General features: G+C 35.8%; 1 protein-coding gene across 9 annotated transcripts in view; it reads left to right on the forward strand.

Annotated features, from left to right (window-relative positions):
* CCSER2 (coiled-coil serine rich protein 2) overlaps window positions 1–14,062 on the forward strand; it is a 75,612-nt gene extending 61,550 nt beyond the window's left edge. For 3 of the 9 annotated variants that reach the window (XM_069796055.1, XM_069796058.1, XM_069796060.1), the window contains 3 exons: window positions 250–334; window positions 4,970–5,009; window positions 8,843–9,140. In XM_069796055.1, coding sequence (XP_069652156.1) covers window positions 250–334; window positions 4,970–5,009; window positions 8,843–8,906 — 189 coding nt within the window. In that variant the 3' untranslated portion in view covers window positions 8,907–9,140. Of the gene's footprint in view, window positions 1–249; window positions 335–4,969; window positions 5,010–8,842 lie in introns of all 9 variants that reach the window. The other 6 variants (XM_069796057.1, XM_069796059.1, XM_069796061.1 and 3 more) reach the window with 2 other exon arrangements.
* The last annotated feature ends 234 nt before the right edge of the window (window positions 14,063–14,296 follow it).

A 14,296-nucleotide genomic window follows, 5' to 3' on the forward strand; every position in this document is an offset into this window, starting at 1 on the left:
AAATGTGTGCATACATATTGAATAAAAGTGGAGGTATTTTGTAAGATTTCTGACTGGTTTAGGGAATCATAATGTGTTTTTTCCTCTGGGCTTTTTAGTAGCATGTAGCGTTGGCTTTTACAAAGTAGAACAACTGGGAAATATAATGATACCTTTCTGGGGGAAAAAGAATGGTGTGGCTTTTTGGTGTCTTGTTTTTCCCTGTTCTCTTTTTTTATTATACTTCTCCCCCTCTCTCTTTCTGCACAGGGTGGGTATTCTGCTCCCTCCTTCTCTCCCTGGCAGGGCTCATTCCAGGGCATCCCTCGGAGTGTTCCACCGCACCGCAGACAGAGTGAGTCTGTACCTCTCACTCATCTCCCTCACCGTGTTCCAGTAGAAGCTTCCCCTTTGCACGCACTGTTCATCTCGTAGTATCCTCCTTTCTCAGGCAGATTTACAGGCATACACAATAGTCTGTGGCTAACCAAAATGCTTCCTTCAGCCAGTGTATAAGCTACAACTTACAGCTTTATAACAGTTATTAAATGCTGACTTAATTCAGCAGTTCTCCAGGCAAACCTGAGTAGGCCCTTGTTTCCAGTCTTGTCTTAACATAAATCTTGCTTGCTGCATTTTCCCTTTCCTTTTTCATGGCTGTAATATACCATCCTGTTTGTGTATGTGTTCTGTTTGCTCCTAAGTCTGCACGTGTACAAATGTGGATGTATTTACATAAATACATTGTGGATGTACATAATATTGATGAGAAAGTGTCATTTTGATTGCCTCTTATGAGAAGTTTTCTTAACTTTTCAGAATGGCTTCCCTGAAACTTAATTTTATTCCGCCCCCCCCCCCCCCCCCCCCCCCCCCCAGTATTTGTTGTAAAAAGGCTTCTAATACATTGAAGTGGCTGTTGCAAAACTTGCATGATTTATTAACATTCCTTATGTGCTAGCTACAATGTGGGCTGATATTAGATGCATTTGTTATCTTGGCTTGGATCTGCAAAACAAAAGACAATTGCTGATTTTAAAACTGTGTGCTTACGTAGACATAGAGAAATGGTAAGTCTTATTTTGTGCTTTGGTATTGCATTATAAACAGAACTGTTCAAAGAAATATAACTAGTTCATAAAGCTAAAGTTATATTTTTAAAATGTACTGTAATTTGAGAATTACAGTGTGTTTGACTGCCTAGCAGAGCCCAAGAGTGTATTTGGACAAGAAATAAAGGAAAAAGTAGAATAATGGAAACAAAGTAAGATTTCCAGGGCCAGTGGAGATCTGAAGAGTAAGCTGCACCTGGAAAACTAGGTTTATGTATATTTCAGATTGCAATAATCCTAACTTATTTCAATTACAAGAAAAAAAAAATCTTGTAAAGTATTTTGTAAATTGTGTTTCAAATACTCTCTTGACATTTCTGTGACAATGTTCATCTTAAAAACTCATCAGGAATGCACAGCCTGTTTCATAGGCTTTTTTCTCTATGCAATGGAGGGATGTGCTTCATTTTCCTGTTGTGTTTGATGTGGGACTGTGTGCGCGTGTGTGTGTGTGCGTGTGTAGAACCCCTAAAGCAGATCATCGTGTCTTCTGTTCCTGGCTATTTTGCTGTCCTGTCAGGAGAGTGTCTCAGTTTAAAAAGATCAGTTTTACACCTGAGGAGTATATAAATATCACAGTTTTGGGGCTTACTGATTGGAGACTCCGAATGGGAGGATGGTGTCTGAGATGCTGTTGCATCATTCACATTGACTGCTTAACTGGAGACGACAACTTTGCTAATCATTTACTAGTTCTCTGAGCCCTCACCTCATTCCTCCACTAATGGCAGGGACTTCTTATTCAGGGATTCTGTAGTAAACTTCCATTACTAAAGCAGGTTGGATTTTTTTTTAGTATACATCTTGTACATTAAATTCTATGAATTACTAGTAAAGGGAATAAAGTAGATGAAAACTGGCCTTTGGCTAATGAACCTGAACTATAATTAACCTATTGCTTAGGAAAATAAATGTTTCCTATAACGTGGTGTTCCTCGCCTTTTTCTTTAAGTCTTAGGTTTGCTCAAAAGATAAATACTGAGAATAAAAATACAGTATAAATTAGGAGGTTTCTTGGACATTTTTACTGACACTCTTGAAAAATCAATGATTCATTGCTGTGTGAAGAGTCCGATAAAGTAGAAAATTACTGGAATTATCACTAGCATCCTTCTTTCCCCACATTACCTCTTCCCTTGGTCCAGCAGTTTTTGGTCTGCTGGTTTTTGAGCTAGTACAGAATGCCAAATGTGGGGTTTTGAGGGAAGTGGTAAGCTGGGTATCACCATCAAGAATAGGAAAACAGCCTTGAAGTCAATGTTAAGTGTTCTTTTGAAATAATATGGAGAAGGTGATGGGAACACGAAGTAGTCTCGATTTCTGTTTGGCTGTGTTTTCTGTCTGGAGATCTTGGAATTCAAGCATTTCTTCTGTAACTTCTGGATCCTGAACCTAAAATATCATCTGCGTTTGTGAATACTGCAGGTTTCTTAACTATGTTGTTGATAGCTGATGGATACATAGATCACATAAAAGCACTGTAGATTACAAGGGTATAAATCTGTAAACTGTTCATATTTAGTTGTTTATATACTGTATAATGTTACTGCTGCTGTACAGGACAGGTAATATATCCCTGCTATGTAATACTACAATACTATATCATATGCTTACAGTTCTTCTCTGTTAGCACCAGTTACAGTGTTAGCATACCTACTGCTTAACTTGCCCTATGAACTTACCGTATCACTGCAGTTTGTTAACACACTTTAGAATTGGATGTATGTTTTGCACTTTTAAAGAGAATTAATTTTGAATACTTTCACATTTATTAACTTCATGTTGTTTCAACAGCCTTGGAAGCAATTCAGCTTTTTGTATTTCATAAACATTTTCATAATAGTACATTGATTTTTGTAATTTTATGAACAAAATTACATGGGTTTTATTCCTATAATTCCTATATGTGACTTAAACTCAACTCTTATGTAATGGTCCTTTATTTTTTCTCTTGGTTATAGGATATAATTTGATGACACAGCAAACTTCCTTCAATACAGTTTAAAACTTTTGCGTTTGTATTCTGGAGCTTTAATAAGGCAGCTCTAGAAACACAGCATTTAGAATACACATTGTCAATGAAGCAATTATGAACTCTTGTTTTAATACAAGAATATTATACCACTTTCTCTAGGCCCCTAGCCCCAAGTGCTTCTCCACATAGAAATGCTGATGAAAACTGTTTTGTTACTCAAGCATTGCAGTTGTTCACATCTCTGCTTACTGTGCACTTCATGAAAAAAGTATTTAGACGTTTTGTATGTAAGCATTACAAATAAAGATAATGTAAGCAATTCTTGCAGGTGACACATAGCTTTTTATCACTAGCAAGAAAGCTGCTGTATGCACATTGACTATAAATCAGGTCCAGGTGTTGCTTTTTCATGGTTTTTGGTTTTGTTTTTTTGTATGTTTGTTTGTTTTTTTTTAAACAAAGGTGTGTTGCTTAAGACTATGAAATGTTTCCAAACCTTTACTGACTGATTCAGGTTCTTTGTAGGGAGTACAAAGTGTTGGTGTTAGCAGCACAAAGTTGCTTTCGAAATTATCTTGGAAGTTCTGTGACTCATGTTAAGAGAGTGACAAATTATTAAAAATGTCCTGGAATCATTAAATTACTGTCCTTTATATGTAATTATTTTTGCTGTGAGAAATGAGTGTTCAGCTATATTAAGAAAGTCTTTTAAGAAAAACTTCTCCCAAGTTGGGTAGGTGCAGATTGGACTACAAGAGAAATGTCTGTTGTACCTAAGTATATATTTGCAAACAAAACTTAATTTTACATCTGGTCATATTTGTCTGTTTGTTGCACATGTATCGGTATTTGTGGATTAAATGCCTGCTTTGATGTAGTTATATATTACTTTCAGTAACTTTTCTTTGAGAAAGACAGTGTTTTTCTTTAAGTTGGGGGTTCTATACAGACTACACAGAAAAAAAATAATGCTATGCCATATTACCGATTATTTTACTACCCTCATGTGGTAATGAATGGTGGTTTAAAAAAAAAAAAAAAAAAGGGTTGTTTAGTATCATTACTTGAAGTCATACTCCATACTGTGGAATCCTATTTTACATTGTTGAAATATGGGTATAATATAGCTAGCTAAAAGGGAGAAGAAAAAAAATCCAAAATGAAGGTATTGGCAAATGCTACAGATTTAAGGTGTGAAATCTTGATGTTTTCCAGAGGTGGAGAGAGCTTTCCAGTGTAGCCTTTCAATAAGGCTGTGTCTTCAAATGAAGACCTGTGAAATGAGAGCTTATCCTGTGCCAAGGCAGTGACATAAGGGATGTCAGAACGGATCAGAAAATGAAAAACTTATGTAGCAGTTTGTGTCCCTTCCCCTTTGCCCCCACCTCCAAAAAGAAACCATGGTAGTTTGGAGTCTCTTCAAGCTCGTGAACGAGCTGCTAGGAAGATGGGTTATTAAACAGTATGGACAACATGATCAAAATATGTAATGCAGTGTGTCCTATGATGTTGTTCATTGTTAGATATCTAACATGTATGTGCATGGATGAAAGTATTTTTTATGTACACAGTTGTAATCATACACGCAAATTGTAGTTACAGCTCTAAACAGTATTTGAAGTGTAAGAGATTAACTGTGTTACAAGACTTGAAATTGCAAGAACAAAGGTATTCTGTGCAGGTCTTGCGGTAAATATTATTTGTACTACATTACTTAAACGCTATTACTACCTTTGTTTCTGGAAGGTGGATTAAAAACTAGTAGGGGACATGGTAATTGCAATTTAAATGGTGAAAAGTTGCAGTTCTGTCATGGCAATTGCTCATTGTTTTGTCTTGGTCCTCTGACATCATTGTCCTTGTCTTTTTCTTGTCTCTGCTTTCCCATTATGCCATTGGCAAGGAGTTGAGAAGTTAGTCCATTACTTCTGTGATAAAGCGTGGTACAGTACAACTTCAGATTTCTTCCCATCTCCTCACGCATTTTCACTGTTGTGTTGGGTTTTTTTCTTTTGTTTGGTTGTTTTTTTCCCTATGCATGATGCATGTCTATCGGAGATGTGCATGCAGTTTTCAGATTTCTCATTGCTTCACTTCCCTTGTTCCTCAAAATACTGCAGGGAGAAAATGCCTTTATTTCATTCTACAGAGGTATTAGGGTATCAAGATGGGGACTGAGGTTAGAGATACAGAATAACCAAAGCAAAACTGAAGGGAATTTTAAAGTAGTGATATTGTAATGAATGTCACTGTCATGACCACATTGATTTGACTTCTTTATCAGTATAACATACTTGTCTCGATTTTCCAACATAAAGCTAGTACAATCTCAGTAGTTCAATAACTGTGTAATCCTCTTTGTGGATATGTTGTCATTTTTCTCTGGATGAGGTAATAGCCAGTTTTACTTGAGAGAAATAAGAGAAAAATCTCTTAAGCTAATGTGGTAGGGACTGCAATTTAGTAATTTTGATTGGTGCATCAATACATGCAAGTCTTTGAAGCTCTTTCTAGTACAGAAAAGTCTGTTTCTTTGTTGTGCAAAAAGGAGCATGTGCACAAAGCGTTATGTCTAATATACTTTCAATTTGGGGAGAACTAATTCAGTTACACTGTACTCAAAATGTTTTAGAGTCCAACTTCACATTTTAAGAGCATACCAAAGGAATGCAGGTGTTTGTCCACCTGTATATTTTCCTTATGGGACAAAAATAGAAGTCTGGTTAGCATGACAGTCTGCACCAAGTCATGGTCTGTCCCACCCTGAAATATCAAAAGTGCACTCAAAGCAATGCAGATGACAAACTTTTTTTTTTTTATAAGACTTCCATGAAATAAAATACTAGGCCTAGAACGTGGAATGCTTCTTTATCTTTCTATTCCCCCCTCCTTCTTGTGATGGAATTCACCAAGTACTAGTCCTTCTGCTGGCTGGGGGTTTTTTTTGTGGTGGGTTTTTTTTTTTTTGACTAATAACATGCCCATCATTTATTAAGACTTCCCTATTAAAATGAAAACTTGTGCATAAGGCAAAGATGTGAGCTGTGGCAGAAGATAATGCAGTTTTCACTGTTAAATACCTTGTCAACTGTTACTTGCATAATTTGGAAGTGATGTTTTTCTTTCTGTGTCCTCTTGAATGTTAATACATGTAGCAACTTGAAGAGATTAAAAACTGTAATCATCATAATTGGACAGACTTTGACTAAGTAGAAATACAAAATTAGAAAACAGTACAGTATTTAAAACAACTTAGCAAAGGTGGTACCAGAGCTTTAGTGTCCTCATAATTCTTAGCACGTAGCTGTTTTCTACCTTTGAATTGCTAACTTTCTGCATATTAAGCTGCTTAGACCTTTTTCGGTTATGAAGGATAATGAGGAAAATGTGTATTTGGCTATTTTTATATATAAAAATGCAAAATTGCCCAAATGGAAAAGCTCAAATATTACCTAGTTTTTGTCAAAAGAACTCAAAATAGCATTATTAAAAGCTTACTGCTTTGCTGTATTTCAGATATTTTTGTGTTTAACTCAACTTTCCATACAAATTTAGTTTCTTCTGTAACTTACAAATTTTTCATTTTGCTGATTAGTATAACTAGGATTATTTGATATAAGGATAGGATTTGTAATGCTTAGATTCAGTATTTATCTGTGTTTTTGAAGACTGGCATTTAGAAACCCGTTCTAGGTGAGGGGGGAAACTTTTGTGACAATTATTTTTACATATTAGAATCTGACACAATACTGTTTGCTATAAATGTATCGATTTTTTTAATTCAAGTAGGATTAGAAAATTGGAATTATTTGTCAAAGTATTTTTATGGGAATCAGGTATATATTGCTTTGGTTTCTGCACTTATTTTTAGCAGTTTTGTTTTTGCAGGTGAGGTTGCAAACCAGTAAATCATTTTGGGTAACATCTGTCTGTAAGCTGGAAGGATAATGACTTCTGTAACCCATTACATAAACACTGAAAAAATGACAAATCTGGAGGATTCTTTTTTTTTTTTGACCTGTAACTCTCTTAATATATTGAAATATTAATTGTGTTTAGTACTTCCTTCCTGTAGGATTGCTTGGTTAAGAAGGATTCACAAAGTTAAGCTAGTTTTGGTCACGTAAGGAATAATGTTTTGATACTCATTTGACACTGTTTTGAATGTTTTTTTCTTTTTTTCCTTTTCCTCCCTCTTTCCAAAACAATTGTGTTTAGACTGCTCAACATATTTGCACTTACCTGTATATCACTTGCTGATGTCACTGGTCCAGCTTAGATGTTGCCTTTGCTTACAGGTAGAACCAGTATATTCTAAACAGAAAAACTGCTAGGAAATCAAAATTAGATTGAGAAACCTTGATATTTCTCTCATTACCTTTAAATTTTTTTTCTTGATGAGGAATTTTGAGGATTCAGTTTTCAGTTGTAATCCTGCCAGGGAAAAGATGAAAAGCTTAAGGAATCCCGAGACATGCTATCGTCCCAGAAATGTAACAGGACTTTGGCATGCACAGCTATTATTACATTCTTCCTGCTGATTCTGAGGGGAGCTAAAAAGACCAGACAAATAAACTTCATTCAGAAGTTATGAATAATTCAAGAGAGTGACTGAAGTGACATTTTTAGTCAAATCTCTTAAAGACAAACATTGCTTCTTTTTTACTGACTATATTTCACTCTTAAAAAAAACCTGTTTACTATGTACATGCAATCTGTCAATTGGTAAGAACTCAAGTAGTTTAGGGATAAGACTAGCTTGCGGTAGTTCAGTTCCGCTCCTTCACAAAGAAAATGAGAAAATTGTCCAAACCTGAAACTTGCTAAAACTATAGTTTAAGTTTTTAATCTGTTTTGGGATTTGCCATCAATTACAGAATTTTTAATAAATCTCCCAAGATCTGTATACAAGTTGCAGGTCTAGGATGTGTTTGTGAAGCTAGTACACACATTAATCTTTAAAGTCTTTTTACAGGGAAGAGCAAAGAGAAAATAAAAATGACCCAGAAGAGGTACTGGCAATTCTCTTGTCTGATACATGTCTGATTAGATTGTATCTTCTGATAAAATGTAAAATCTTCATTAAGTTATCTTTGTCCCTTGGTTATCAGTGTAGTAGTATATGATCTCTAGCTTCACATGTACTCTGTTGTACTGCTTTGTAGGAAGATGGTTTCTTTATCAGCCCATTTGGAATCCATTCAAGAAAAACAGTTACCTAAGACTAATCAGTAGCCTAATTACAGCATACCTGTATCAGATTTTCTGACCTCTGTAAGGCAAGGAAAATGCACTGTAAATTCATGTGGTCCATTAAACTCCTTTCCTGCCTGTACAGTATGGAACATTGATAAAAGGTTTGGGATAGCTAACTTGAGCGTGCAGTGAATAGAAATTAAAAGATGGATACAGTCTGATAGCCGTTGCATTTGTTTATTCAGCACTTCAGAGTTGATCAGTACTTGTGTGCAATTCTTATGCTGTCCTGCAGATTTAGGTGAAACCATCAACCATGCCTTTTTCATGATTCTTTTTTTAAGCTAATGGGTTTCTTTTTTGTCTCTGTGTTGTTATATATTTCAGTACTGGTGTAATTTTTTCCACTTAAGTTACGTGTCCCATGAACCATTCTGTTTTGCCAAAGTTAAAGTTTTGATTTTAAAAAAAAACAGATATACAGCCCTTATCAAGCATCCAGTCAGCGCACGTTGGATTCAGAGTGTTATTTGGTGTTTTCTTTGCTTAATATATTATTGTATTGTTTTCTCTTTAACAGCCTCAAGTACTACAGCCTTCCAGCAGCCTTCCCAGTTCCACAGACCTCGCCCAGGGAAAACTAATAAAAATGCCACATATCGAGGCCCACAGTGAATATCCTAAACATGGTCTGCATGAAAATAGCAATCATCAGAATCAAAACGCTGCAGATGTGTCTCTCACAAATAGCCTGAATGATGTAAACTCTTTAATGAGCATACAGTTAAACATAAAAGATGAGAATGCATCATATTTGGAAAATTTGAAAAATCAAAATACTGAAGACCCTGGAGAGGTGGCTATTAATAAAGAAGGTACATTACCATCTCGTTCCTGTTTTCAGACCTCTACACGAGCTGATGCTAGAGGGGTGCAGACTGAATTAGCTGTGAAAGGTCAACCTTCATTCACAAATCAGGCTTCTCGGCCAAAGACTTTAAGAATTGCAAAGCCCCCAAATGCTTTAGTGCCTCCTACAATGGCCGTTCTCGCACGATCTGCAAATCATTCCGCTGCTTCCAAGGAACGTGAGCTTCTACCATTAAGTAGTTCGACTCGGCTACAGCCAACATCTGGTCAGGATAACCTAAAGGGTAAACAGAGTCAGAAAGTGTCTAAACTTCGTCCACCAAGTATGTCCTTTGCTAAATATAAGCAAGTGAGCAGTCAAAAACCCACACCAGTATCTCCAGAGTCTCAAAACACCTGTTTGAAGACTAACATCCCAAAGCCACCATTACAGAGAAAGGAAAATGTGCAGACACAGAATACCAGTTTGCATTCTGGGGATAGTTTGCCCTCTAATCGGCATTCCCGCCTCCCTAAACCAAAGACACACTGAGAACGTACCTACATCTCATTGAATGATGCCATACATTAAACTACTTCCTATGTTTTGACTGCCTTTGAGGCTGCTTTATCTACAGCCTGCAAATCCTGAGTGAATTATTAAAATAGCATCTTTCTTTAGTCTTTGCATACTCCATCCTGTGATGTTCTGAGGCTCATGTTATGAGCTGTGCAGCTTCTCTTGAGAGTGTTTTATTATATCGTAGGTCCGTATTAAAGATTGTGTTGCCTGGTGATCTTGGTAATTAAGCAAATACTGAAGTCTGTGGTGACCACGAATGCTGCACTATGTATTTCAGGATTGCAGAAATCATTTCTTACCTCTGTTTATTTGAGTTATTAGACAATGAAATTACAATTCGGTTTAACTTCTTGGTTCTGAGTACTCGTTAGGTTAGAGTGGTGGAAAACTAGACTTACTAGCAGATGTTTTATTGGCCATAATTCTGACTCTGTATTCCAGAGGCCTATGCAAAAATCCTTGTATTTATCATTATCTCAAGACTGACATATTTAATGTTATTTAATCTGATGGGTTGGGTGGGTTGTGTTGTTTTGTTTTGCTGTAATCTGAAGTTGCTCTGTTCTTTCTTTATCCCATTTTCACTGTTCACAGACAATAAGCAGATTTCACAGGGTGAAACAAATCTTCTCTCTTAAGCATCATCATTTGTTAAAAGATTGTGGTATGTTTTTATTGTGTTGAATAGACACATTACCGGGTAGAGTCTTGAAATGCAGTGCTAAGGATACTTGTGCAAAACCTTCTAATATAGGCTCTTACGAATTGGTAAGTAGGGAGCCTCTGGGAATAAGGGGTCCATAACACCTATGTCAAGGTTGCACAACATGCATTTTAATTAATATTTTTAAACTTTTATTGTACTACTTGTATTTATTGATTTATGTTTAATATTGAAGGACTCTGAAGTACCTGGCTTGAAATTTTGCACAAACTTTGCCATATATGTAAGGATTTGAAACTGTTTTACGGAATAAAACTTGTATAACAAAAGCAACTATTAAAAAACAGAAAAAAAAAAATAATTAACCCCACTACTTGCTTTAAGCAATCCTATTATGTCCTAATCCAGAGCTGGTACTCTTAAGAGTTTTTCAGAGATGTGTATTTTGGTTTTGGTTTTTTTGTAAATTTTTTTTCTTTTTGTAATTTCTACAGAAGTGCATGATAACTGGGAAGGAGCTTTTTGGGGAAATAAAGAAAAAAAAACATTTTTCTGCTCTCTAGGAGAAGTATTTTTTCTGAAAGTGGTCTTGAAATATATACCCATCATAGTGTAATTATGGCCTGTGACACGTGCTGTGAGTTAAATATATGCATATCCAGTGAAGCTTTCCAGAAACTTACTGTTATGTCATATCTCTAATTCTTCCCTACTTTCCCATCACTGTCTTTTGGATGTTACAGATTGGGGTTTTTTTCCTGTTCTTTATTTGGTTTTAATATCAGCAGCAAAAGGCTGTTACAATAACTTGCTCGAAATCTGTTCCTGAACAGCATATAATGCCAGTAAAATGAAACATAGTAATAGTTTGTTCTAGGCTTTGGCTGTAGGATATTGACATACTACCGTATTTTCTTTGAGAGAATTAAAGTAAATAGGTACAGACACTTCATAAGTAAGTTCAGTAATCAACTTCTGTAACATAAGCCCTTTAACTAGGGATATCCTGATGGATACCTTAGTTGGATGGGAGAAGGAAAAAAATATAATAATTTCAGCTGAATTTCTCAGTACATAATTAACATCCAAGAAAGTTTTTGGATTTGTTGCACTGTAAATTCTTTTAACTGACAATGAAGTAGAAGAATTAAAAGCTTGGGGGGGGGGGAATGGGGGGGGTGTCTATTTCAGAACTGCTTATATCGATCTGAAATAAGAGACCTGCAGGACTTCCTGTTAACTGGGGCGAAGACAATGTAAGCAAGAAGTAACAAGGATAACATTAATTGTTACAGTCGATATAGGATCAAAATAACTGCGATTCAAGATTGCTGTAACAATTATTCTCCACGAAAAATTCTTTCCTTGAAAAGCATTGAATTAGATGGCCTTCAGTGTAAAGCATTTACTTTTGATAAGAGAATAAAACTGACTTTTTATATTCCCCAAAACTAGCTCCTGGCAGCTAACTGTTTCTCAGGAGTTTCAAAACTGCTGAGGGAATGATCAGATTCCTGGTTCGTTTTCCGGTCCATATAGACTTCTATGGAAGGTGTTTTTTTAAGTTTACTTTCCTTGAAGAGAAGCTGATTTTATTTTTAGTTGTATATGATTTTGTGTAAAAAGATGATTTTCACTTAATGTTATTGACAGAGATATTTCACCATGAGTTCTTTTGCTTCTTACTCTGGAGGTATCACCAGCCTGACTTAGTCATGTTAAAATTTTTATGTTTACATTTCAAAGTATAGATAGATATCTGCACCTTTACTGAAAATTAAGGAATGAAGCAGAGATGATCAGGGTTTTCATAAAAAAGAAGATAGTTCTTAATTTATTTTTTTCCCAGAAGAACAAAAATATATTTATTCTGTGGGTTTTTTTCTGTATTAAAGGAGTATAAGTAGATTGCATTCTTTGTTACAGCATTTCCCCACTTTGTTCTGCCAGATTAGTGAGACATTGAGCTGGAGACAGCAGGATTTAATCACGGATGAGACAGATGCTAGCCTGAATTGTATTTATATTCAGCTGCTAGCCTCTCATCCCTCTAAAGCCAACTACGTATTTTGGCTCTTCAGACTTTACCAGGGAAGGCTCTGTTGCATGTATAGTAAGTCCAGAGTATGAGCAAAGCCTGTCAGTAGATGGGCAACTGGAAGAGAAGTCGTGAAGTTTGAAGCTTCACTTCAGTGAAGGATGGGGGTTGAGGGGAGACAGATAAGAGGGCGCTGTGTAGAGCTTGTCAAATGGGATTAAGTAAGTATTTTCAGGTAATGTATCTACCTTATGGAAAGTGCAGATGTATCATCAGTACTGGTGCAGATTATCCTAAATGCGTAAATTAAAGGATGTGATACCCTCAGGGTATTTTTAGGTTTCTAAATCTGGTTTATTGCCATTTCTTTGTTTTTTGATTTCTCATTCTTTTGTGCAATATTCACAAAAGTATTAAACTACTGTTCAGTATGTGTGTACAGAGGCAATTACGCATTTTAACAAGTGAATAAACACAAAAGAAAAAACAGAATTGCACTTTAAATGAGCTTTATTGCTTGGAGTTGTGCCTAAAATAATCTAGATGCCTCCCGCTGTGTGTGGCTTTTGTTTGAAACCAATTTCCCTGCTAGTGTTGCTGTTTCCAAGGTATCTTCACATCACTTTCACAGAATCGATATGCACTCTAGCATGTTTAAAAATATTCATATAGTGTACTGAGTTTTTGTTGTGCAATGACTTTTAATTTTACTGTGGAATTTTAACACTGATGATGCAGCCAGATGATTACCTTCCCCTTCCCTTAAGCTAGCACTTCCTACTGCCAATCAAGGCCAATGGCAAATCTTCCCTAGGACTAGCATAGCCCTTAAAGAATAATGTTCCCAGCATATGTTTTTGTTTGAGAAAAGAAGTGCAATATTATCTCTTAGACTTTCTCAAAATAATCACAAAGGCCCTGAAAATCCAAAACACACTGAATTTTTCATATAGTTCCAAAAAGAGTGGGTTCCTCGACTTTACATCTCATAGCAGTGAGACTAGACATACCAGCTAGACTGCATCATAGGTCAGTAAAGTTCATCTCATCCTTGATCTAAATGCTGATTTGTTGTAACGATGCTAGAAAACCGAATACCATGTGCGTGGTTTACTTTGTTTGCATGTCACAACCATATGCACATTCTAAAATGTCATACTTGGGTAGGTTGCATGTTGGGGGGGAAGTATTTCTGGTTTTGCACAGTACATAATCCTCTTAATATTGACATTTTCTTGCCATACAAATGGAAATCCATTCTTGAATTGGGTTTCTGTAGCTATTCCTTATCTCTTTATAGTGACTTTTTCTGAGCAGAGTGGATTTGATACATGATCCTGGTGGTAGGTCTCAGTATAGTCATCTTACAACTATGCTATCAAGGAAATTCAGTCACTGTTGTGGTAAAGCTGCTCACTGCCTACTTAATTGTAAAAGCACCACAATAAAACCAATATAATTCCAGTGTCAGTGAAATTTTAAATTCAATACTAACTAAAACAAGAGGTACCCTTACTATCTGCTTTGTTGTTTTTGGTTTTTGACCCAGGCCAGAGTAAATACTGTATATTGGAATTTGCTTGTAAAGTTGATTAAAAAACCTGTATGTAAAAATTATTTCCTCCATGTTGCTCTAGTGAATAAAAATAAGTCATAATTCTAATAAGTGTCCGTTTCTCCTGACTGTTCACTTGTATGTTTTTTAAGTCATTGACTGTGCAGAATTATAGGATTGTAGACAGGAAATTTTGGGAGAGGGGGAGATTATGCTTGTACTATGAGGCTTTTTATTAAAGAAAAAAGAAAAGGAAAAAAAAAATCATAGAAAAGCTAAACATTTTAATGTATTGTTTCCGGATGAACAAGGACTGATGTGGCTAGTTTTTAAAGGTATGTTATT

This window comes from Haliaeetus albicilla, chromosome 11 (genome assembly GCF_947461875.1).
Source record: "Haliaeetus albicilla chromosome 11, bHalAlb1.1, whole genome shotgun sequence".
Lineage (NCBI taxonomy): Eukaryota > Metazoa > Chordata > Aves > Accipitriformes > Accipitridae > Haliaeetus > Haliaeetus albicilla.